This window comes from Nannobrachium achirus, assembly GCF_963921795.1.
Source record: "Nannobrachium achirus genome assembly, chromosome: 12".
Lineage (NCBI taxonomy): Eukaryota > Metazoa > Chordata > Actinopteri > Myctophiformes > Myctophidae > Nannobrachium > Nannobrachium achirus.
This window is the reverse complement of record NC_137832.1, coordinates 10,842,462-10,865,389: the sequence shown is the minus strand read 5'-3', so window position 1 is coordinate 10,865,389 and position 22,928 is coordinate 10,842,462. Positions and strand designations below refer to the sequence as shown.

At 42.8% G+C, this 22,928-nt stretch overlaps 1 protein-coding gene across 1 annotated transcript; it reads right to left on the bottom strand.

Moving 5' to 3' along the window:
- Window positions 1–2,687: 2,687 nt before the first annotated feature.
- LOC308294931 (extracellular calcium-sensing receptor-like) lies at window positions 2,688–21,110 on the bottom strand (the record flags this gene model as incomplete). The annotated part of the gene is made up of 7 exons (XM_080737870.1): window positions 2,688–3,595; window positions 5,731–5,854; window positions 5,943–6,170; window positions 11,390–11,560; window positions 11,974–12,122; window positions 18,805–19,021; window positions 20,847–21,110. 7 exons carry the CDS (start codon window positions 21,108–21,110, stop codon window positions 2,688–2,690), a joined length of 2,061 nt encoding a protein of 686 aa, XP_080593996.1.
- Window positions 21,111–22,928: the final 1,818 nt, after the last annotated feature.

Below are 22,928 nucleotides of genomic sequence, written 5' to 3'. Positions count from 1 at the left end.
CATCGTTTTAACTATACTACATTTTAGAGCTATATCTACATATAGAGCAACTCCTCCCTTTTTATTAATCCTATTCGTTGTGAACATTTCATATCCTTCTAGGTTCATTTCGTATCCTTTGTCACTATCAAGCCAGGTTTCTGATATAGCTATCACACTGAATTTGCTAAATCTGCTAAGGTATTTTTTAATTTTGTATAATTGTATAATTTTGTATAATTGAGAAGGCGCCTTCCATCTTAACATAACTCGAAAATTGGTCGTCGGTGTAATACTCACAGTTGATATTTAAATTGTTATATAAGTGTGTATCAGGGTCCACATCGTTTACACTTCCATATCATTTATGTTCAGTGAGGTCATACGTTTTATAGTTTAGATTTTCATACCTACTATATAAGCTGTAAACATTTTCATCCCCACAGTACGTTTTTTCAAAATCCTCATCCTCAATATTTCCAAATGGAAAAAAGTCCATATCAAAGTCTGTAATTTTTTTTTTCAAGGCTGTCCATGCAGATGTAACCCCAACAACACATAACGCATAGTGCTCTCGCACGCACGCGTCTGCTATGGAAATAGTGAGATCTTGCATGGGGCAAGACTTAGCTGGGAAGAAGAGTAGCTCCGTCTTGTCTCCTGAAGAGCCCATGGGTATTATTCTCTCTGCACATAGGACGTCTCTTTGCTCTTTATCAGTGTCTACTTTCTGTCACACTGAAAATGAGTGTCCATGAACGTGTTGATGGCATTGTTAGCGACAGTATGCATTATACAGTAAACTAAGGCTCCCGACACACATGTAGGTTTTAACCCTTTTCCAAAACCTGGGGGGAGGCGGGGGGTAAGGTAACGTTCCATTCATTCCCTACGGAAGTACCATGTTTTTATAAGGGAAGCTTACCTTAAGGCTGGTTTTAAGGGAACAGGTTTTCATAAGGTTTCCATAATTTTTTCATTAGGTAAGTTGTAGGCCAGCTAAGAGCAGCCAAGCTGCTGGGAGAAGGCTTGATGAGACAAAGGGGTGGGGTTCAACCGCCAACCAATAGGACAGAATGGGCTGTGCTGAGATGCCACTGAGCGGGGTCACACCTGTAGTCTGCTTCAGAGCCTCTGGTCTGCAGTGATACTGCCTACTTCACATAAAGCATTGTGGGAAGTGTATTCTTATTTGGATAAGGTTCTGATAAGTTAAGGTTCTGATAAGGTTTGGATTATTTATATCACCTACCTGTGTGAACGCACCTATCAGACGCGCTCAAGCGACATTTTGACACTCGAGGTTCCATTTGCTCATACAGAGCTTGGCAAGGCAGCATTTTCTATCAGTGCTCCACTTGCATGGAACAAGCTCCAAAAATCATTAAAAATAACATATCTGCCGGCCTTAGGCCAATTTAGGATGATGGTTTCTAATACCTTTGTTCTAAACTGTATATGTTTTAATTAATTTAGCTTTTAGTTTCTTGAACTTTCTACAGTTTTTCTAAAGTATTCTCTTTTTGATTATTTCAAATGATGTCTGTAAAAGTGTATATATGTTGTTGTTCATTCTCGGTTGCATTGTAAATGAGTGCTTGCTCTCAACTGTATTTCCGAGTATAAATAAAGGTAACAAACAAACAAACAAACGAATGGGCCGGGCTGGAATGCCACAGGGCGGGGTCACACCTGTAGTCTGCTTCAGAGCCTCTGGTCTGTGTGAACGCACCCTGAGGGTGCGTTCACACATGTAGGTGATATAAAAAATCCAAACCTTATCAGAACCTTAACTTATCAGAACCTTATCCAAATAAGAATACACTTCCCACAATGCTTTGTGTGAAGTAGGCAGTGTCACTGCAGACCAAAGGCTCTGAAGCAGACTACAGGTGTGACCCCGCCCAGTGGCATCTCAGCACAGCCCATTCTGTCCTATTGGTTGGCGGTTGAACCCCGCCCCTTTGTCTCATCAAGCCTTCTCCGAGCAGCTTGGCTGCTCCTAGCAGCTGGCCTACAACTTACTTAATGAAAACCTTATGGAAACCTTGTGAAAACCTATTCCCTGAAAACCAGCCTTAAGGGAAGCTTCCCTTATCAAAACATGTGACTTCCATTAGGGAATGAATGGAACAGAACCTTACCCCCCCGCCTCCCCCCAGGTTTTGGAAAAGGGTTAAAACCTACATGTGTGTCCATGCCCTCAAGGATCTTTGCACAAGCACTTTTCGTGTACTGAATAACCTACCATGGCCTAGTGAGAGGCAAGGGCATGGGTGAGCAACAAGGGAGCTTAGAGTTGGCCCGAAAACATGCATTAGAAACATCTACATGAATGGCCTTCAGAGAAAATCGTTTTCAAGTGTTTTGCCCATGAAACATAAAGTGTCTTTAACCCATGAAACCAGAATCATTCAAAGATAATGATGTTAGACAATACATTTGCCAATTTTAAACCTAATTTGCCTTTTAAATACCTGTAGTACTTCGACACAGAGAATGAAGAGGCAATACTTTTTCTACATAAGTCTAAAATCACTTAGTCTTATAGGAAGGTAATCAACTTTTCACCAACATTCTTTATGATTTATTTTAATCTGGTACAAAAATTGAATCTATTGCTAACAAGGTGATCAACAATCACATATATCCATATGAATGTTTTGTTGTATATTTTGCAGAACATCATTGGATTTATGCTTCTAGGTCTAGGTGGTACCACGGCCCATGATGGACTTCTTAGTGTTTCTCTCAGGTTTCAAAAGCATTATGTAACACTTTGTTGCAAACAGTACCAACACAAGGCCAAAACTAGATGCTAATATAGCAAATACCTCCACTACATCAGCATATTTGCCTGGAGAGCTGATATATGCTGGGATGAAGGCTATCCACACGGCACAGAAGATCAACATGCTGAAAGTGATGAACTTGGCCTCATTGAAGTTGTCTGGAAGATTCCTTGCCATGAATGCGAGGATGAAGCTAAGTAGTGCCAGTAAACCAATATAACCCAGCAACACTGCAAAACCAACTGTTGATCCAACTGCACACTCAAAGACTATCTTATCACGGTGGTATTGTGTGTTTTTATGAGGAGTTGGTGAGGCAGAGACAAGCCAGACTATGCATACTATTGCCTGAACGGAAGTAAGAGTCAGAACGGTTCCTCTCTGCTGCACAGCACCAAACCACTTCATAATGTCTGCTCCTCCAGGCTTGGAGGTCTTGAACACGGCCAACACCACCATAGTCTTTACCAGGATACAGGAGGCACAAAGCACAAAGCTAATCCCAAACGCTGCATGTCTCAGCTGGCAGGTCCACATTCTGGGACGACCAATGAACAGAAGAGAACACAGGAAACACAGTTTGAGTGCCAGCAAAAGTTGGAAGCTGAGTTCTGAGTTGTTGGCGCGGACCATGGGTGTGTCTCGATGATAGATGAAGATTCCCAGGACAACGGCACAGAGAAGTGTGCCCAGCAATGAGATGGTTGTCAAGGCGATACCCAGGCCCTCGTGGTAGGAGAGGAACTCCAAGCTCTTAGGGACACAGTGGTCGCGCTGGGGGCTGGACCAGGAGTCCTCTGGACAACTGGTGCACTCTGTGGAGTCTTAACAAGGAGGAACATTTTAAAGAGAGAGAGCTTGGTAAAGTATTGCCCTAAAGATAACCTTTGCAATAAACATTGCTAGATCCTACTATGCTATTGTGCAGCGGGAAATGTTTGCTTCACCATCAGGTTCTGCCGATGCATTTCACTACTTAATCGCAGCAGCCGTTGTGTCAATATGTGTCTGGTCGTTCACTCCAACCACCCCCCCCCCACCCCCCAAATGCACCAAATGCTGCAGCACTTTACACTGTAAGCCCTTGCAATAAAGTAGAATTCCATGCTAAATCGCTTTCTCACCTTTTTTGTTTTTATTTTGTTGCCAAATACAGTAGGAGCGAGATCATTTAGCGACCTACAACCGGGTCGCAACGTGGTCGGTAGTTTTCAGCGACCAGGTCGCTAAATCGAGCGACCAGGGTCGCTAAATCTACCGACCGGCCTGCAGTTTTAGGTCGGTAGATTTAGAGACCCGGTTGGTAGATCTAGCGACCCGGTCGGAAGATTTAGCAGCACGGTCGGTCGCTTTAGTGGCACGGTCGGTGATTTAGCGACCCGGTCGGGAGGTTGCGTGGGCAGGTTAGTAACTGAGGTAAGTTTACTAAGGTCAAGTCTAGGGTGGATTTAGAGGTGGATTTAGCGACCCGGTCCGTGGATTTAGCGTCCCAGTCGGTGGATTTAGCGACCCAATCCGTGGATTTAGCGTCCCGGTCGGTCGCTTTACCGGCCCGGTCGGTTGATTTAGCGACCTGGTCACTGAAAACTACCGACCACGTTGCGACCCGGTTGTAGGTCGCTAAATGATCTCGCTCTCTCTCGCCAAATAACTGCTTCAGCTATTTAATTAATTATATATTTACACCAGGACCAGTCTCAGCCAAATCATTATAGGATGCCCTGGTTAGATCCGGTCCAAATGTTGTGCCTTTAGACATTTCACCAAAAATATCCTTAAAGGGATATTTCACTTTTTATCTTCTAATCAGGCTTTTAAGAACACCCAGGACAGTTTTTGAATTTCTTCATCCAGTATTTAGATATTTGTGTCCCAATTTGGCTGGGAGCCAGTCATTGGATTTTTATTCATTTTCATTTTTTCATTTCATTTGAAAGCTGGGGATCATAGCTACAAAATGATATATTGGTTGTGGAGATTGACCCAACAGTTTTGAAGATATGGCTTATAGAATGATGCCATGCTGAAATACTACTTTTGAGATATTCAAGTTCTAAATAAATTTCTAACCTGCAAATGACCTGACGATCTCTCACATTAATTAAAAAAAGTCTTATTTACATGCAGAGTTAAGCTCTGGCGTTTAAGTGAAATGTAGCCTGACATTTATGAAATGCTTTAGTGGCTTTATCACATTTTAGTGAAAAAAAAAAAAAGGGTATTTTCAGTCCCTGTCTAAAGCTGTACTTTCCGAGATGACTGGCTCTCAGTGAGATTGGGACACATTTGATATTCATCTCCCCCATTTCCCCCTTCCAGGACCTTCCTATACAAACCCATTATGACTTCATTCAAACTCCATTTTAACCATGATAGATTCAATTAAAACACCTGTCCTTTTTTCTGGTGACTCCTGACACCCTCTTAATACGTGAGCAGGCCGTGCTTTTTTCGATAACATTTTTCATTGATGTCTATGATTTTTTGGGGGAAATTTCAATTATTAAATACAATAAAAGATTATAAAAAATAAATGAAAAACGTTATTGAAAACACACGGCCTGCTCACGTATTCAGAGGGTGTTAGGAGTCACCAGAAAAAAGGACAGTTGTTTTCATCAAATCTATCATGGTTAAAATGGAGTTTGAAGTTACAATGGGTTTGTATAGGAAGGTCCTGGAAGGGGGCAAAATGGGGGAAATGAATATCAAATATCTAAATACTGAATGAAGAAATTCAAAAACTGTCCTGGGTGTTCCCAAAAGCCTGATTAGACGATAAAATGACAAAAGGTTTTTTTTTAAAGTGAAATAGCCCGGACTGTTGATATATTTATCTGAAAGCTTTAAGCTGATTTTGACCTTTTTGTTGTTTTGCCATGAGCTATAGATAAGTGACTGTTGTAGTCCCAAGTTTCTAGTCTATTTGTTTGGGTGTGGAATAGTAATGTAAACCTACCAGTCTCATTGCTGATTTCTCCCTCAGAACAAGCAATGCAGTCAAAGCAGCAGACAGGTTCTCCTTTCCTTCTGGCCACACGGGTTCCAGGAGAACAGCTCTCACTGCACACTGACCGAGGAGGCTACAGAGGAAAGCAACAGTGATTAATTTCACTCTAAACTAAATTGCATTCACATCGTTAGCCCAACATAATAGGAAGTTGAAATTACTTTTGCAGATTCAAAGTTCCAGGAGATTCTGTCTTCAGCAAGGATGAGTTCTTCATCTCCGGAGGCTGACTTTCTAACCACACCTACATTGTGAATATTTGTGGTTCCATCAGGAAGCCATGCCCAGTTCATTATATCGAAGATTGGTAAAGCATCACCTTTCTCATCAAATGATACAGGATCACCATACAATGTGGTGAAGTTGACCCTTTCCAAGTAATAGAGAAGCTAGAAATGGTGATGAGCACAATCATGAAGCAAGAGAATTTAAAAATCTACTTAAGGGCCCTATTTTGCGCCCAGGTCACAGTACCCACTATTTGGGGAGTCCAACATCTAATTAGACCTACGTTGGTTAGGGTTAGGGTTAGCATTCACCAGGTTACCATTCACCAGGTTAGCATTTAACAGTGTCAGCAGGTTAGCATCCTCCAGCGTCGGACTAATTGGTAGACAGGAAACTCAATGATGTTTGGCCCTGGGTGAAACCTGTGTCTACATGTCTGCTTACAAGCTGTGTGTTGTTGCAACCAAAGGTCACAGTATACCATTAGAAAAAAAAATCACAGCTTGTCCGTCAGTCAGTCCGTCAATCCGTCAGTCAGTACACAATTTTACAGTCTATGGTTCTATGGTTTTGTGTCTGGTTCCTTGGGTTTGTCGCTCTGACATCATGCTCTGATGTCACTTGCCGCTCTGACATCACACTGGATGTCCCTTTTATGCCCATAAATCTTATGCCCGTATAGTCGACAATGTGATGTCAGAACATGCCCATATATGGGCATTCCCAGATCACACTTGCAAATTAATTACGTCCTTGTTCGTTTTATGCCCATATATGGAGATCCCTGTCCTGATGTCATCAATATCAAGGGCATATCTGGGAATGCCCATATTTGGTAATACATATATATGGGCATGTTCTGACATCACATTGTTGACTATCATGCAGAGATCTCCATATATGGGTAACTGGTCCGATATACATATATCACTGGCCAGATGGTCAAGAATTGGCGCGACCTCGCCCTTTATGTCAGTACACATTTTTTCAGTCTATGGGTTGGTTCTCTTGTCACTGTGACATCACAGGTGATATCACAGGTGACATCACTTATGTAAAAGTCCATATATGGGTAGGCCTATTCCCCAAATCCCTTTTATGCCCATATATGAATATCCCTGATGTCATCGATATATATCACTGGCCAGATGGCCAAGTCGTGGCCCATATCTGTATGGATGGTTCAGATAGGGATCTCCATGTATAGGCAAATATTGTATGTATATGGATACATATTATTATAAAATAAAAATAAAAATTCCATATATGGGCATTCCCAGAAACAAAATCCCTTGTATTCCAATATGGAGATCCCCAGGCATCAAACCTAGGCTCTAACTCGCCAAGGCCCTGCTTGGCTTTACTAATTAACATACGTTTTATACCTATATGGAGATCCCTGTCCCAATGTCATCAATATTAAGGACATATCTGGGAATGCCCATATTTGGTAATGCATGGGCATGTTTTGACATAATATTGTTGACTATCATGCAGGGGTCTCCATATATGGGTAACTGGTCCGATATACATCACTGGCCAGATGGCGCGACCTGAGGCGTTGTTTAAAAAATCAAACCTCGGTTCGAAGTGAAGCGGTGAACTTTTATTCTATGCGTTCTAGAGTTATGAACTCAGTGATCTATACATTCTTTATATTCTGAATGAATTAATGATTTTATCTGGAGGGCTGAATTGTCATGTGAAGCTTGACCAATCCTCAAAGTATCCAATCATCAGACCGGGACGGACACTAAACACATACGGACGGACGGACGGACGGACGGACGGACGGACGGACGGACGGACGGACGGACGGGACAGGACAGGACAGATAAAACCTGTTCATTCTGAACTGAAATGGCCATATATGGACATGGGACACACATTTTGCTTTTTGAAAAAGCCTATTCATTCTGGACTGATAGTCTAGACATACGGGACAGACAAAACCTGTTCATTCTGGACTGGAGTGACCATATATGGACATGAGGTGACATACATTTTATTTTTGAAAAAGCCTGTTCATTCTGGACTGAGATGACCATATATGGACATGAAACACACATTTTGTTTTTGAAAAAACCTGTTCATTCTGGACTGAAATGGGCGTGGGACACACAAAGCCACTCATTGGAAGCGGTTTTCACCGCTTCAAAAATATTCAAAATATTTTAGTTTTCTTTTTCTCAATATTTGTTTAAAATAGCGGATCTACATTGCAAAATCAATGATTTTTGCCTGCATAATCAAGGATTTTTGCCTGCGTTTTCCCTAAGGTCTATTAAATTACTGCAATCCCTTGTGTTCTAGATTACTTCAACTGAATCGTCTTAGTCCGGGGGAAAAAAGTGATTTTTGGCTGAATGTGGATTTGTCGATTAAAGTTTTTTTTTTCTCAACTGATTCTTGTAGCTTAGGGTCACCCAGAGTTGTCTAATCAGAGACTCCTGCCACTGCGGGGTCAGAAATAGCGCTGGTCATGTGGTTCATTGTCACTTTACACCTCATAGACTTCAATGAATTTTGTAAACTTCCGGTTCGCCGTTTGTCACTATACACCAATAGATGTGTGCGTAGAAGACCTGGCCCCATGAAGTGAACGGGAGTGACGCAACTCTCCGTAGGTAGAAGGCTCTGGGGTAACCTATAGCATTTTTAGATATTAACCCCTTAATGCCCAAATCACTAAAAATCCACCCCAAATTGAGTTTTATGGCATTCCATGCAAAATACTTGATGTAAATGCATAACGTTTGCTTTCTACAGTGTTTATCCATGAAAGTGAATATGTAGTGCGCATTAGATTTGATATGTATGTATTTTTAAATCTTAACCCCTTCATACCCAGAACAACGAAATCTTTAAACTGAGATATTGTGAAATTGTACATGCACAGAAATCAAATCAAATGCATCAGTTCTGCTTTGGAGTGGTGAGATACTTTTCTGGCAGGGGTAGGTGTTGTCATGGGTGTGGTTAGCGTGGAGGCTTTCATAAGAATTAACTCTTTCAGGTCTATCTTGAGCATCCTACACCATAACATTGACTGGAAATGCATGGCAAACCATGTGCTCTATAGCTGCACTTTTTGAAGTTACATGGGTTTTCACTTTTGCAGCCACATTTGATCATTTGTAAAATGTAGTCTGGGGCAGGTTTGCATTCTTCAGGTAGAGTGGTTGGGCTCAGTGACCTGTTAGATGTATTTTTCCATCCAAATTTCACTGGGTCCCATGCTGGTGGAAGATGCCCACCAACAATTCACCACAAAGTTGCTTGAAAGTGGGCCCTCTTTATTCTCAATGAATGACTCCTTGGTCGGTGGTAGTGCAGCTAGGTTTGCAGCAGATGTATGTCCCTTCCCATTCTTTTTCCAGTAGTAGTCTAGTGCGTGACATGTTGCTGCTCTTCTGTATACCATAACAGGCTGAAAGCAGTGTCTTGGTGACTTGCTGGAAGGGTGCATCCATGTTTCCCATGCATAGACAATAGTTCATACCCAGCTTTCAGGACTTTAATGACAGAGCCTTTTCCCAACCCATATAAGACGCTACAGTGTCACGTCCTGATATGGCATGAGCTGGTAATATGTTCTTCACAATTTGTGGATGCTTGGCCAGTGTTGACTTGATGTAGAATATTGCCCTTTCCTGGCTTGGGGATTCCATAGTGAGAGGTACATTCAGTCCTGCCTGTTGATAGTGGTGAAGGAGTAGGACGAACACATCTGTGTCATCCGAAGCCACAGAGATGTGATGGTCATGACACTCATAGACACTTACATTCTGTCACAGATGTAGCATAGCACACACACTCCATTCACACTTGCCAAGGCACACATAGTCACCACACTAGTTATATTAGATAGGATTTAGATAGGGTTTCTTTTTTAAATAAATTCCTGTAAACCTGGTTCTGGGGTCTCAGGCTATTTGGCTATTTGGTATCATTGGACCTTAATATGCTGTACATGACCACTTCCGCATAAACATTAAAACTTTCTTTAGAAAGCTAATTTGAAGCATCTGAATTGAGTATTGTGCGTAATAAATCACATTTTTGAAGGGATTTTGGTGTTTCAGGTGTGAAGGATTTAATATCTCAAATGTTCTAATGTGAAATCAAAAACATTTACATCCACTTTCATGGATAAACACTGTAGAAATCTAATTTGTTGCACTTAAATTAAGTATTTTGTATGACCTGCCATATATACAACTCTATTTTGGGTAGATTTTTTGTTTCTGGCATTTAAGGATAATAACTAAAAGATGGAAGGCCTGAAAGGGTTAATATGCATTCATCTGAAAGGAGAAGAAGGAGATGCATTTGTGCATGTACAATTTCACAATATCTGTTTTAAAAGGATTTTGTTGTTCTGGGCTGCTGGGCATGAAGGGGTTAATATTTAAAAATGCATACATATTACATCTAATGCACTGTACATATTCAAGGGCAAGGGCATATCTACACAAAACTGATCTGGCCCAGGTGTGCCTACGTTTGTAGCTGGTAGAGGGAGGCAGCCTTTGGGCTCACGCGCGCAAAGAGGAAAATTGTGTTTTTTGTTTGTTTGTTTTTTTCCGGACGGATCGTTGTCTTGATTCTAAATCGGTTGAACGCAGTTTGCAGATTGACATGCCCACATGGTTAACTGTGGGGCTGACAAGCATCAATAGGCTACTGACTGTACATTCACGTCATGAATTCAAATAATTTGAGAAATAGCAAAGAGTACAGATGTGCATACATACGCACAGACAGACAGCATGCCTGCCAGCTAGCCACACATATAAACACAACAACACCAGCGTGCTTCTGAAACGCGTCTTAGGCGGTTTAGGACCCAAGCTTGTGATTGGCTGAACAGGAGGTAGGGAGCGCTCCATTGTAGTCACTTGGACCGCGGCAGAGATGCACCAAAACCTATCCTTAACCCTAACTCTAACCTTAACCTAAACCTAAAACTAAACCTTAACCCTAACTCTAACGCTAACCTTAACCTCAGTAAAACTAACGCTAGTGAATGCTAATCTGGTGAAATGCTAACCTGCCAATGCTGGTGTGTAGCTAACCTGCCGACGCTGGTGAAAACGAGCGATCTATCCCCCAGTTAACCAAGAGTTTCTAAACTCGCGTCCTAAACCGTCTTGCGTATCTGCTAGACGCTTCTGAAACCACATAACAGCAAACAATGGCAGCCATATCTCGCATGGCAATGTGGCTCCACCTGGCTCCATTAGTTAGGCGCCGGTGAGCTCCTACTTTTTCAATTCTTCTAGTTTTTCAATGTCATATTTATGTTTTCATTATGGTTATTATTCTACATTTTAATCCAACTAGAAACATTTACAGGTCATCTGAATTCATATCCCACCTGCCATGGCTGTATTGTCTGCAAACTGGCACAGCTGTGCCCAGTGAAAGGCCCTCTTCCTGGCACACATTGCAACATGTCATGGAGGGCATGGGCCAGAGCATACACAGCCTTGTATACATTATACTCTCCCCTGAGTTCAGACACATCAAACTGTAGTGTCTGCTGTTCCTATGTCCTCTTGTCCAGTACACACCCTTCCACCAGCATCAACCCACTCTGAAGTAAGGGGTGCAAATTTACACTCAAATGTGTTCTCCCAAAACTGCCTCACCTGAAGAAACAACAATGAAGACATATGCATGAATAAAATTGATTGATTCAATGATTCATTGATTGAATACTTAATTATTAACTGTTTTTAAATAAGTGCAGTGGTAAAATTATGCAATGGTACTATAAGGATAACACAAAAATCCCTAAGGGCTTGTTTCCATTAATGTCCTGTGTATTCCGTTCATCGAGACATTGAAATACTTTATTTAATAACATTATATATATATGAGATGCAAGACATCAACACTAGTAGCAATAAAGAATCGTAAGTGACATTTTTTTTTTAAATACAATATTAGGCTACATACTATGTTATCTTCATGGTCATTGTCAGGATGTATTTTTAACAAGAAGTCCTTGAGACCTGGTATCTCTCCACGACGGATGGCAAAACCCAGGGTACCTCTCAGGTAGGGAAGGTAGTGAGGAGCCCGGAGAGGAGGGTCTCCCGTCCAACCTGAAGTGGCAGGTAAGATCCATTGCAGACCACCTGTCACATTCTGCTTGACCATCTGTTGATTGTGTTGGGGAACAAAATAAGGTGTGTGTGTGTGTGTGTGTGTGTGTGTGTGTGTGTGTGTGTGTGTGTGTGTGTGTGTGTGTGTGTGTGTGTCATATACAGTATATATATATATATATATATATTAGGGGTGCAACATATCGAACCGAATATCTAATACCGAACCGAATGATCCTGTACCGAATCCACAACAATACCACTCCACATCCACATTCCCCTGGAACCCCCTCAAGGACCCCTAGGGGTCCGCATAGCCCACTTAGAGAACCACTACCCTAGAGGTTGGGTACCGTATTGTTCAAATATATATATGTGTGTGTGTGTGTGTGTGTGTGTATATATATATATATATATATATATATATATATATATATATATATTATATATATGTGTGTGTGAAGAAAAAAGAGTTGAGCCGGAAGGCAATGCTCTCTGTCTACCGAGCAATCTTCGTTCCTACTCTCACCTATGGTCATGAAGTGTGGGGACCGAAAGTATAAGGTCGCAGGTGCAAGCGGCCGAAATGGGTTTCTTCAGACGGGTGGCTGGTGTCTCCCTTAGAGATAGGGTGAGAAGTTCAGTCACCCGAGAGAGACTTGGAGTAGAACCGCTGCTCCTACACTTGGAAAGGAGTCAGCTTAGGTGGTTCGGGCATCTAGTACGGATGCCCCCCGAGCGCCTTCCTAGTAAGGTCCTCGATGCGCATCCCACTGGGAGGAGACCCCGTGGCAGACCAAAGACCAGATGGAGGGATTATATCTCCAAACTGGCTTGGGAACGCCTCGGTATACTCCCTGAGGGAGTGGAGGAAGTTGCTCAGGATAAGGAAATCTGGAGGTGTCAGTTGGAACTGTTATCCCCACGACCCGATTCCGGATAAGCGGTTGAAGATGGATGGATGGATATATATATATATATTATAGCTGTCGAATTTAGTGCGTTACTAACGGGTTAACGCAAAATCCTTTTAACGCCGATAGTGTTTTTAGCGCGCGATTAACACAAGGCTCAAACGTGCCTCGGTGCGCTCCGTAGTCTGCGGAAGCAGGAAATTAATGCACTCACACAGTCACATGCGAGTTGCAGCTTATAAACAAACCGCTGTGAGCAGATGAACACTGAGCAAGATGGAAAAGAATGCCATCGTGCTACCCTCACTTTATAAGGCTTAATCCCTCACTTTATAAGGCTTAATTGTCTCCACCAGCCGAAGGCATGGGGGAGAATATGTTTTCCCCTTCGTCCGTCCGTGTGTCCGTCCGTCCGTGCGTGCGTGCGTCCGTGTGTCCTCGCAGTTTGTGTGCAGCTAATCTCAGTCGCCGTTGGCCCGGTCGCTGCCAAAGTGAGCACACACATTCCCTGGATGCCAATCTAGAACCTCTGCCTTAAATATTTCAAATGGGCTTTTTCTAGCGCCACCTAGTGGCCGATGTTCGCAAGACACATTTCTGTGCACTACTCTTACAGATTTTGTCCAAAAATCCTACAAATCGGTAGGCAGTATCTCGACAGTCATGTGATCGACACGGATTTGTCCGATTTTTCATATTCCATCCTGATTGGCTAAGATTGGCTTCCAAAGTTTGTAGGATTGAGCCATTTGGAACAAAATGCCTCAAATCCCAAACGCAAAGTGCAATTATCATGAAATCGCGCACACACGTTCCCACTAGGTCGAAGAAGAAATGCCACTTCAAATTTTTGAAATCAGCCTCATGGTGGCGCTATAACAGGCCGATTTGTGGTTTTACCTATAACTCCATCGATCAGTTTCAAACTTTGTAAGCGCATTCCCTAGAGGCCAAGGAAAAACCCTTTCCCTGCATTTTTCACATCAGCCTTTTATAGCGCCACCAGGAGGCCGACTTATGTAAAACACAATTTTTCCTATTATTCCTTGAGATTTTATCCAAAAATCATGCAAATCGGTACACAGTATCTCTATAGTCATGTGATCAAGTCCGATCCGTCTGATATTTCATATACCATCCTAATTGGCTAATATTGGCTTCCAAAGTTTGCAGGATTGCTCCATTTTTGAACAAAATGCCTCAAATCATCAACGCAGCTTGCAATTACCGTGAAATTTGCCACACATATTCCCACTATGTCAAGGAAAAAATGCTACCATTTTCACATTAGACTGTTATAGCGCCACCAGCAGGTAGACTTTAGCAAAATACATTTTTGGAACACAATGCTTCAAATCATGCATGCAGCGTCCGATTGCCATGAAAGGTCTAAGGTGAAGAACATATGCCACCCTTTTTACATTGGCCTATTATACAGTAGAGACCTGTGCTCGGAAGAGCACTGCTTCTAGTTTTTGTTTCATTTGACCACAGAACGTCCTCTAGAAGACCGTGTCTTTGTCCATCGCAAACTTCAGTCGAGCCTTAAAGGACAACTCTGCCCCCAAATAACATCTTAGCTCATTTTCCTCCTTATATTGATCCCAAAAGACTGTCCATGGGGTCTATTAGGCAGAAATTCTTCTGCTCTCCAATTTCCCCAGCAGAACCCAGCAGCCCTCATAGCATAGAGTGGAGCCCATTAGCCTATCGCTTTTACGCTATTTGTCAAAAGTGTTTTTTATTTTATTTTCATGAATGTGTTACTAGTAGAGCTTAAATCGGGCCTAAAAAAGTGGGCCCGGCCCAACCCAGCCCGACAGAATTTCAGCCCGGACCGAGCCCAAGCCCGATACATAATTGACAATTGGAGACCGGCCCAGCCCGAAGACCGACATTCTAAACAACAAGCTTATATGATGCAGACGGCAGCATCCTTTTTTCCCCTCATACAATATTGGTGATTCGTTAAGAACAGTGTCATTCTACCATTTTCCAACTGTCTTTATAGAGCCTATATATAAAAGACATTGTAGCAAGCACCGTTATTATGGAAGAAAAAAAAACGTCGGAGCCTCGCTGGAAAACACAGCTGACAGCCGTCGCTAAATCAGGAAGCAGGCGTACAGGCTATTATAGCTACATTCACACTACGTCTATAATATTATTAGGAAATCCAAAAGTGTCTGTGAATGGTTTCAACGATCTCCTCCGCTCCGCTCTGCCACAGCGGGAACGAGAAGCACCCACTGGCCATAGCAGCCACTGCCACACACACACACACACACACACACACACACACACACGGGAGCACACTCTCAACTGAACGTTGCTCAACTGTCTGAACATTGCGCAGCAGCGCACATACAGTCACACACGCTCAACTGTGTCAAGTTGCGCCGCAGCGGTGCAGCGCAGCTTACACAGTCACAGAGACATCACGTTACCGTGCTGCGCTTGCCTACCGGATTATAAAAGACCGACCCGACCCAAAGCCCGACATATACGTGACAAATTGAGCCCGACCCAGCCCGCGCCGCGCCGACCCGTCGGGTCCCGTCGGGCTCGGGCTGAACTTTTAAGCTCTAGTTACTAGTTGTCATTACTAACACATCCATGCCTTGGTTGTCCAACACGAGCCGCCACTGTCTTGTAAATCATGTTTTGGGGTGAGCATTCAGCACAGCTGCCAATCAAAGTGACTGTACTGGCCAATCACAGCGTGTCTTTTCCGGGACTTGGCAAAACACAGAACAGCCTAACATCTGTTTAGCAGACTATTGTGTGGGACAACCACGGCATGGATGTGTAATAACTAGTAACATGTTCATGAAAAAAATAAAAAAAAGTTTTGACCACAACAAAGTATAAGAGAGCGTAAAAGCGATAGGCTTATGGGCTCCACTCTAAGCTATGGGGATGGTGTTTTTTACTGGTGTTTCAGTCCGAGTGTGGGGAAAGGGTGCGTTCGGAAATGCGCACCGGACTGTGCGGGCGTTTATCGTGGGCTTGCCCAGGCCTTACGGCCTGGGCATAAATATAACGATTGCATTCACCACGGCTTCGTAACTCGCGCGGCGCTCCGCCGGCCGCGCGGCCCTGGCCCGCTCTTCGCAGCCACTCGCGCCTGCGGCGCTCGGGGGCGAAGAGCAGGACCAAGGTCCGCTGGCCTTCGCGCCACTTGCAATGTCGTGGACAATAAAACGAGCGCACCCTTTCATACACTCTGACTGAATCACCAGTAAAAAACACTCTCTCCTAAGCTATGAGGGCTGCTGGGTTCTACTGGAGAAACTGGACAGGGGCATTTCTGCCTACCCAATGGACAGTCATTTGGGATCAATATAAGTAGGAAAATGAGCCTAGATGTTATTTAGGGCGGAGTTGTCCTTTAAGTTGCCGCCTCTGGACCAAGGGCTCATGCCCATGGTGATGTAAAACACACTTGACTGAGGACACTGACACACCTGTGTTCCAGCACCTTCTAATTAATTGCAGAACTAACTCATTGTGTTAGTTCTGGGTTTACTCTTGACCATCCTGACCAATTTTCTCCCAGCAGTAGGTGAGCTTGCGCTTTCTTCCTGATTGTGGAAGTGACACAACTGTGCCATGCATCCATCCATCCATCCATCCATATTCAACCATTATCCAGAGTCGGGTCGTGGGAGAAGCAGCCCCAGGAGAGATCCCTTACCTGATCAACATTAGGAACTTCCTCCTGGGGGATCCCGAGGCGGTCCCAGGCCAGTGTGGAGTAGAGTTCTCAACGGGTTAGGCCCGAAAACCCGAAAGCCAGAGAGAGAGAAAAAAAAAGAAACGTCGCCAGTAGGCAGCTGGCAGCACCAGTGTCTCTAATTACAACAGTGAGAGAATGGACATATAATAGTTGGCGAAATGGCAACTTCATGTGTTACATTTTTCTTGAAACATGCAAGGTTCTGCACAAAATGTGCTAACGTTAAATCCCTGTTGTTGTCAACAGTCAATCTCAATCATACAGCTCTCATCCTCTCTCTCCCTGCCGTTGTCGCTGCCTGCTTGATTTATGTTTCGTCCTTTCAACGGTCACGCACCAAACACAGGAAGCTGGCTCGGCAGATCTATAAACCCAAAACGTGTTCATCTGGCTGGCATTCTGGGCTTGCAGATCTGTTGTTTAGTGCGCGACACCACCTGACCACCATGCTTAAACATACACAACTCAGGCATGTAATAAGCTGCGCGCTCTTTAAATATAAATGCACACAGCAGCAGCAAATGACACTTGATTAACCAGACAGCATAATGGAATTAATAATATCTTACCAGCCGAGATGATCATCTCTATAAGGCAAGAGGATGTCAACGTATGGTGCTTTTAGGTTGATCATGTTGATGTTGTTGTAATACAATCCTCTTATGTTGTCAATAATATCCTAGGTTGGTTCCGCTTTGAAAGTAGTTTTCTTGGATTTATACTTATTACAAACTTGTGAAATTGCCTGCTGCCTTTTAATTTAACATGCAGCTCGAAACTTTCATCGTAGCCGCTCCACACAGAGCTAACGGTGACTCGCTGCTGTGGCAGAATTTCCGTATATCCAAAGGTTTCGATTGTGACGTCATCACAACAACCAGACTGCTCTATGAGACTGATAGACTCTACTTCCGTATGCGTCACCTATTATCCTTGGTCCATTGGTTAGGAACTTAGGCAGGCTTCAGTGCTGCGCTGAAGACAGTCAGACAGCGATATGTGCCTGTTCTCTGTTGCTTGAGTGACGGAGCCCGGGGCCCGGCCCGGCCCGGCCCGACTAATTATTATAATTTTTGGGCCCGGCTCGGCCCGATAACGTCGGGTCGGGCCGGGTAGGGTCGGGCTCGGGCCGAATTTGAGAACTCTAGTGTGGAGATGGTCTTGACGCTTACAGACTCCTATCCCTAACCTACGTTGTGCACCGAGGCTCAAACATCACCACGCTAATCGCGTATTAAAATAAAACATGGCGTTAAAAGGATTTTGTGTTAACTCATTAACTCATTTGCTGCTATTTTAAACATAGGCTGAACTGTTTTCCTGCCAAATTGTCCTTACCTTTTAACGTGGGCACGCGCACGCATCGCGCACGATCTGTGAGCGACTCATCTAGTAGACGTGTAGACTCGGTGACAGCTTTTGAATAAAAAAACCCCCATTGAAATAGACATATCCGTTGCCACGCTGTATCCCTGCTTATCCGCCAGTGTTTACATGAAAAAACAGTGGAAACAGCCAGCTGTGCGCTATGGTAACACGTGGGCACGTTCGCACACATAGCAGACGATATGTGCGCAGATCATATGCCAGGCGGGTAAAAGAATCAAACAGCTACAAAAAAAAAAAAAACCCCGCGTGAAAAAATACCATTCTATGGCCGTGCAGTCAGCTCACTTGTTTACAATGAAAAGCTATGCGTTCGGAGCTGCGATTGGACCTCAGACCGGATATGGAAACCTAGATCCGGTCCAAACGGGAAATGCGACCGACCGGATACAGTTAGGAGGCGGGCCTAAAGAGCCAGAATCGGCTATAATCAGCGACCATACTTTTAATCGTTTCATAATGATTAAAGCTAATTAAATCTTCGGGCTCCTCGGGCATCGCAGATTGGTACAGCGAGAAATCTCCGGTTTGGCTTAATATATACTATATATTCTAATTTCTTTATCCCTGAATTGTATTGTAACACAAACCTCATCTAAGACATTATAATAATATGTCCCGTATGCAAATGCAATGACCACACGAGCTGTGGACATCTTCATCACAGTGACGATTCTCTGGAGTTTAATCAGGTCGTTGTCAAAGGGCAGAGCCTCTGCATAAGCCACACAACCCAGACCAGACTGATCTAGGTCAACCTGGAGTAATCGGGCAGCATCGCGTCCAGCTTCATCATCACTAAACAACAGTCCCACCCAGGTCCACTCAAACCTCCTCATGATCTGGAGTATAGCTCGGACCTGATTGGATAAAGAATGGAGGGATAAGGACTTAGGTTACATAGCGGTGTATCAGTGTTTGAAATTGTTATTCTTGTGGGCTGGCTGAAAAACTTTATCCACAACTTTCCAACATCCCATCGTGCATTGCGCAGAAGGTGTAAAGCAGCTTCCGGCGCCACAGCCGAGTGTTCTCTACAAGCTCACAACGGTTGCATATGCGACGCGACGTGAGCTTGTATGTCTGCTGTTAACCGGAAGTGTCATACAGATAATACTACAGTAAATTCTCGCGGAAACAGGTCGATGGGTCAAGTTTATTCTCCTCAAAAAGATTTCCGACAGTGCAAAGGCAAGGCCCTTAGCCAATGAGGAGCAGCGTTCTTTCTTGGTGACATCACCACCAACAAGTGCAAACTAATATAAATGACAACACGTGGGCTCGCTGAAAGGCGAGACCAGTATGTTATATCAAAACTTAATAGACCAAGGTTATTCTCCTCAAAAAAGCTGACCAACAGTATAAAGGCAGGGCCTTTAGCCAATGAGGAGCAGCGTTCTTGGTGACATCATCAAGTGCGACCTGATATAAATAACAATCTTTAGATACTAAAGTATATTCAGTATATAAAATGTAGGAGTCTCAGAAGTAATGTTGGAGTGCCCGTTGGGTAGATCTTTGTGCCCATACATGGTGTTCCAAGCCCACACTGTTTCGTAGGAACAGTCTATAGTTGTGGGCTCGCTAAAAGCGAGAACACTATGTTATCTTCATTATTTATCTATCAAGTTCTCCTAAAAAATGACGTTATCTAGCAGTCAAGTTCTCCTCAAAAATGACTAATCTGTCAGTCAAGTTCTCACTAAAAAGTGATGTAATCTATCAGTCAAGTTCTCCTAAAAAAAATGTTATCTATTACAAAGGCAGTGTATCAGTCAAGTTCTCCTCGATAGTACAAAGGCAGGGCCCTTAGCCAATGAGGATCAGCGTTCTTGGTGTCACTTTAGCCAATGAGGGAGCAGCGAGCCCACACTGTTTCGTAGGAAAAGTATTTCTAGTTATTATTATTATTATTATTATTACCCTTATCATCATCATTAATGTGTATACAAGTTCACCTGGAAGACAAAACTTGGTATTGTTCTGAAGAAGGTTGGGAACTGAGTCAGGTCACTGAGACAGGAGCAAGACGCATAATAACTAATCTGAAAGAAAATCAAAAAAATCTAAATATTAAAACAATTTACAATTCAGGCATTTAGCTGATGCTCTTAATCTAGAGCGATTTACAATCAATAGATCAACATCAATAGGCTACATCAAATGCATAGAAATAGTATTCTAAGAAATACGTAGGTAGACCAAGCACCTATTCAGTAAAAACGTATCTTTTCTGTAATATACTCAATTACGAATGTTCCAACAGTGGGTCTGGTAGACTGGTACCCCTAGCTAGGTGCTACAAGATATTCATGTGATAGGAACTTCTGCTTTTTTTTACTGCCTTTGCGTTTGGAATCTCATTCCAGAAAGCATGTGGATCACAATTTGCTGTTTTAACACAAACATTCTACATTTCCCTATGATCACAATGCAGACTGAATACACCTGTGTATCCTTGAGCACCATGGACAAAAAAGTGATATTTTTCGAGAGCACGTTTCAAGGTTATTCTGTGCAATAAAGCATCACATTGGAGCCCTCAATGTGCGAGCGTTTATATTTATATTTATTCTTCTATATACTATTCTTCACTCAGCACCTGCCCAAACTTGTGTTGGGGATGTACATGTTCTCATAATATAAAACAGGCCATGGTAAAAGGGGTTCGAGTAGGAAACTTACCATGGGCACTCTGTACAAACCTAATATTCTAGAGATGGCAATAGAACTTTTGGAGGTAGAAGGACCCACAATGCCCAGCACTGGAGGAGGGGAGCCGACACAGCTCTCATCCAGTGTAAAGTGCTGCTCTCTCCCACTGATCAGTGACATCGCTGACATCGCTGCAACTCCAAGCGTGAGGCAAGAATCATACATGCGATATCCTAGAGTCACATTGGGTAGCAAGCTGGGGTTTCTGTTGATCTCATCTATGGCAAACGCCATGGTCTGGCTCACTCTGAACCCTACAGTGGAAAAACTAACGCAAAATTCCAGTTTACAGTTTACAGATTGCACTAACTTTGAATATTGTTTGAATAACAACAATGAAACGGTTTATGATTTTGTTTAAACAAATTACTTACTTTGTCTTACTAGATTGTCACACAAATGTAGCAAAGTAGCCAATCTACAAGCTCACACGACATTGCACGTGACGTGTTGTGAGCTTGCAGATGGTCTGTTTTTGCAAAAAGAAAGTATTCACATCAAAGTGTAAGTAGTGAAGTGTGTCTGTGGGTTATATGAATATTAAACTAATGAAAAGTACTGTATTAATAGCAACTAAGAGCACTAAATAATTACAATGGATCCATCAAAAACACAGGTTCTTTCAAAAATGTTTCTCCCCCTGAAAAGTAACAGTTTTGGAAATACAGATTTGACTCTAAAAAAGGCTCAGATTCGTTCTCCTGCTATACCACTAACATGTGGAACGCCCTACCGCAAGCCCTTTAAAGGAGTGTGAATCCCTAACCTCCTTCAAAATCGGTATGAAAAGTCACCTACAGACGGCTGCTACTCGAAACATGTAATAGACTAAGCCCATACTTACCTCCCTAGCTTTTCCACTGTAAATATTCTCCCTTTTCTTTTCAGTTCTTCTTTTTGAATGCTTTTTCCCTTTTGTTATTGATATCCTATGCAAAGTATCTGTGTTCTTTCAATGCTATACGAGATACATATGGTTCCTATGTAAATACGCAGAAAAGCTTACTAGGATCTCCTTTTAGTTGAACTTGTACCGGTTATTTGTAGTGTCATGAAACTGTACTTTTTCCTATGTAAAAAGGTGAGCTAGGACCCCAAATATGGGGTCATCGGTACCATCTGGGGTAATAATTCTCATAGTGATTTTTACCACTGCTTGCCTGTCAGCCCTCCATATGCAAACACATGCATTTCCAGTGCTGAACTTTGCAACAGTATTGCAATGCAGCTGAGGAATGACTGTATAATATGTCAATCGTGAGGTGAATACTCTATGTCATTGTCAACCAGTGACCATAGCTGCTGCCTGCTTGGACACCTGGATAAAGAGTGATAAGGTGTGAGAGACCTTAACCTGACCTTTAACACCTAGGCCTAAAGCCCCTGATACACGTAGCAATTCTTTCATCAATATCAACCAGCAACGACCAGAGGTGTGATATTGATGAAAAAATTGCTACTTGTATCAGGGGCTTAAGACTGAAGACTTGAAAAACCTTTTTTTATAGGGGGGTAAAGTAGTATGTTTTCATATATTGACCCATGTAATGTTTGCCTATAGTGTTATAAAATAAATTGCATGATAGCATAGACATATACCAGACGTATACCATGACAAAAATCACTATGAGCATTATTAGCTTCAAGCTCACAACACGTCGCAACGCGCTGCGCTGTGAGCTTGTATGTCTGCTATTTTAGATATGCACACGGCCAGATTGCAATTGCATAATGTGATAAAGAGGAAAGAAAGCCCAGTGTTAACATAAAATGGTGTAATTATCAGTTGGGTGCACCATGCGCATTGCACATACAATATCTCATCTGCAAACACGTATGTGACGTTCATTATAATATGGCCGATAAATTAATTGATTGGCCGGTAGCCTAAAATATAATCCTGCCGGCCAAGGTGGCCGGCCTCAAAAATGCCTAGCAGAAACCCTGGTATAGAAATATACAATATCGACTAAATCATGTTGAAGACATGGCAGGGAACACAGAGCCGTAGTGGATAGGAAACAAACCACCCAGAAGCACATCTCCAGCCTT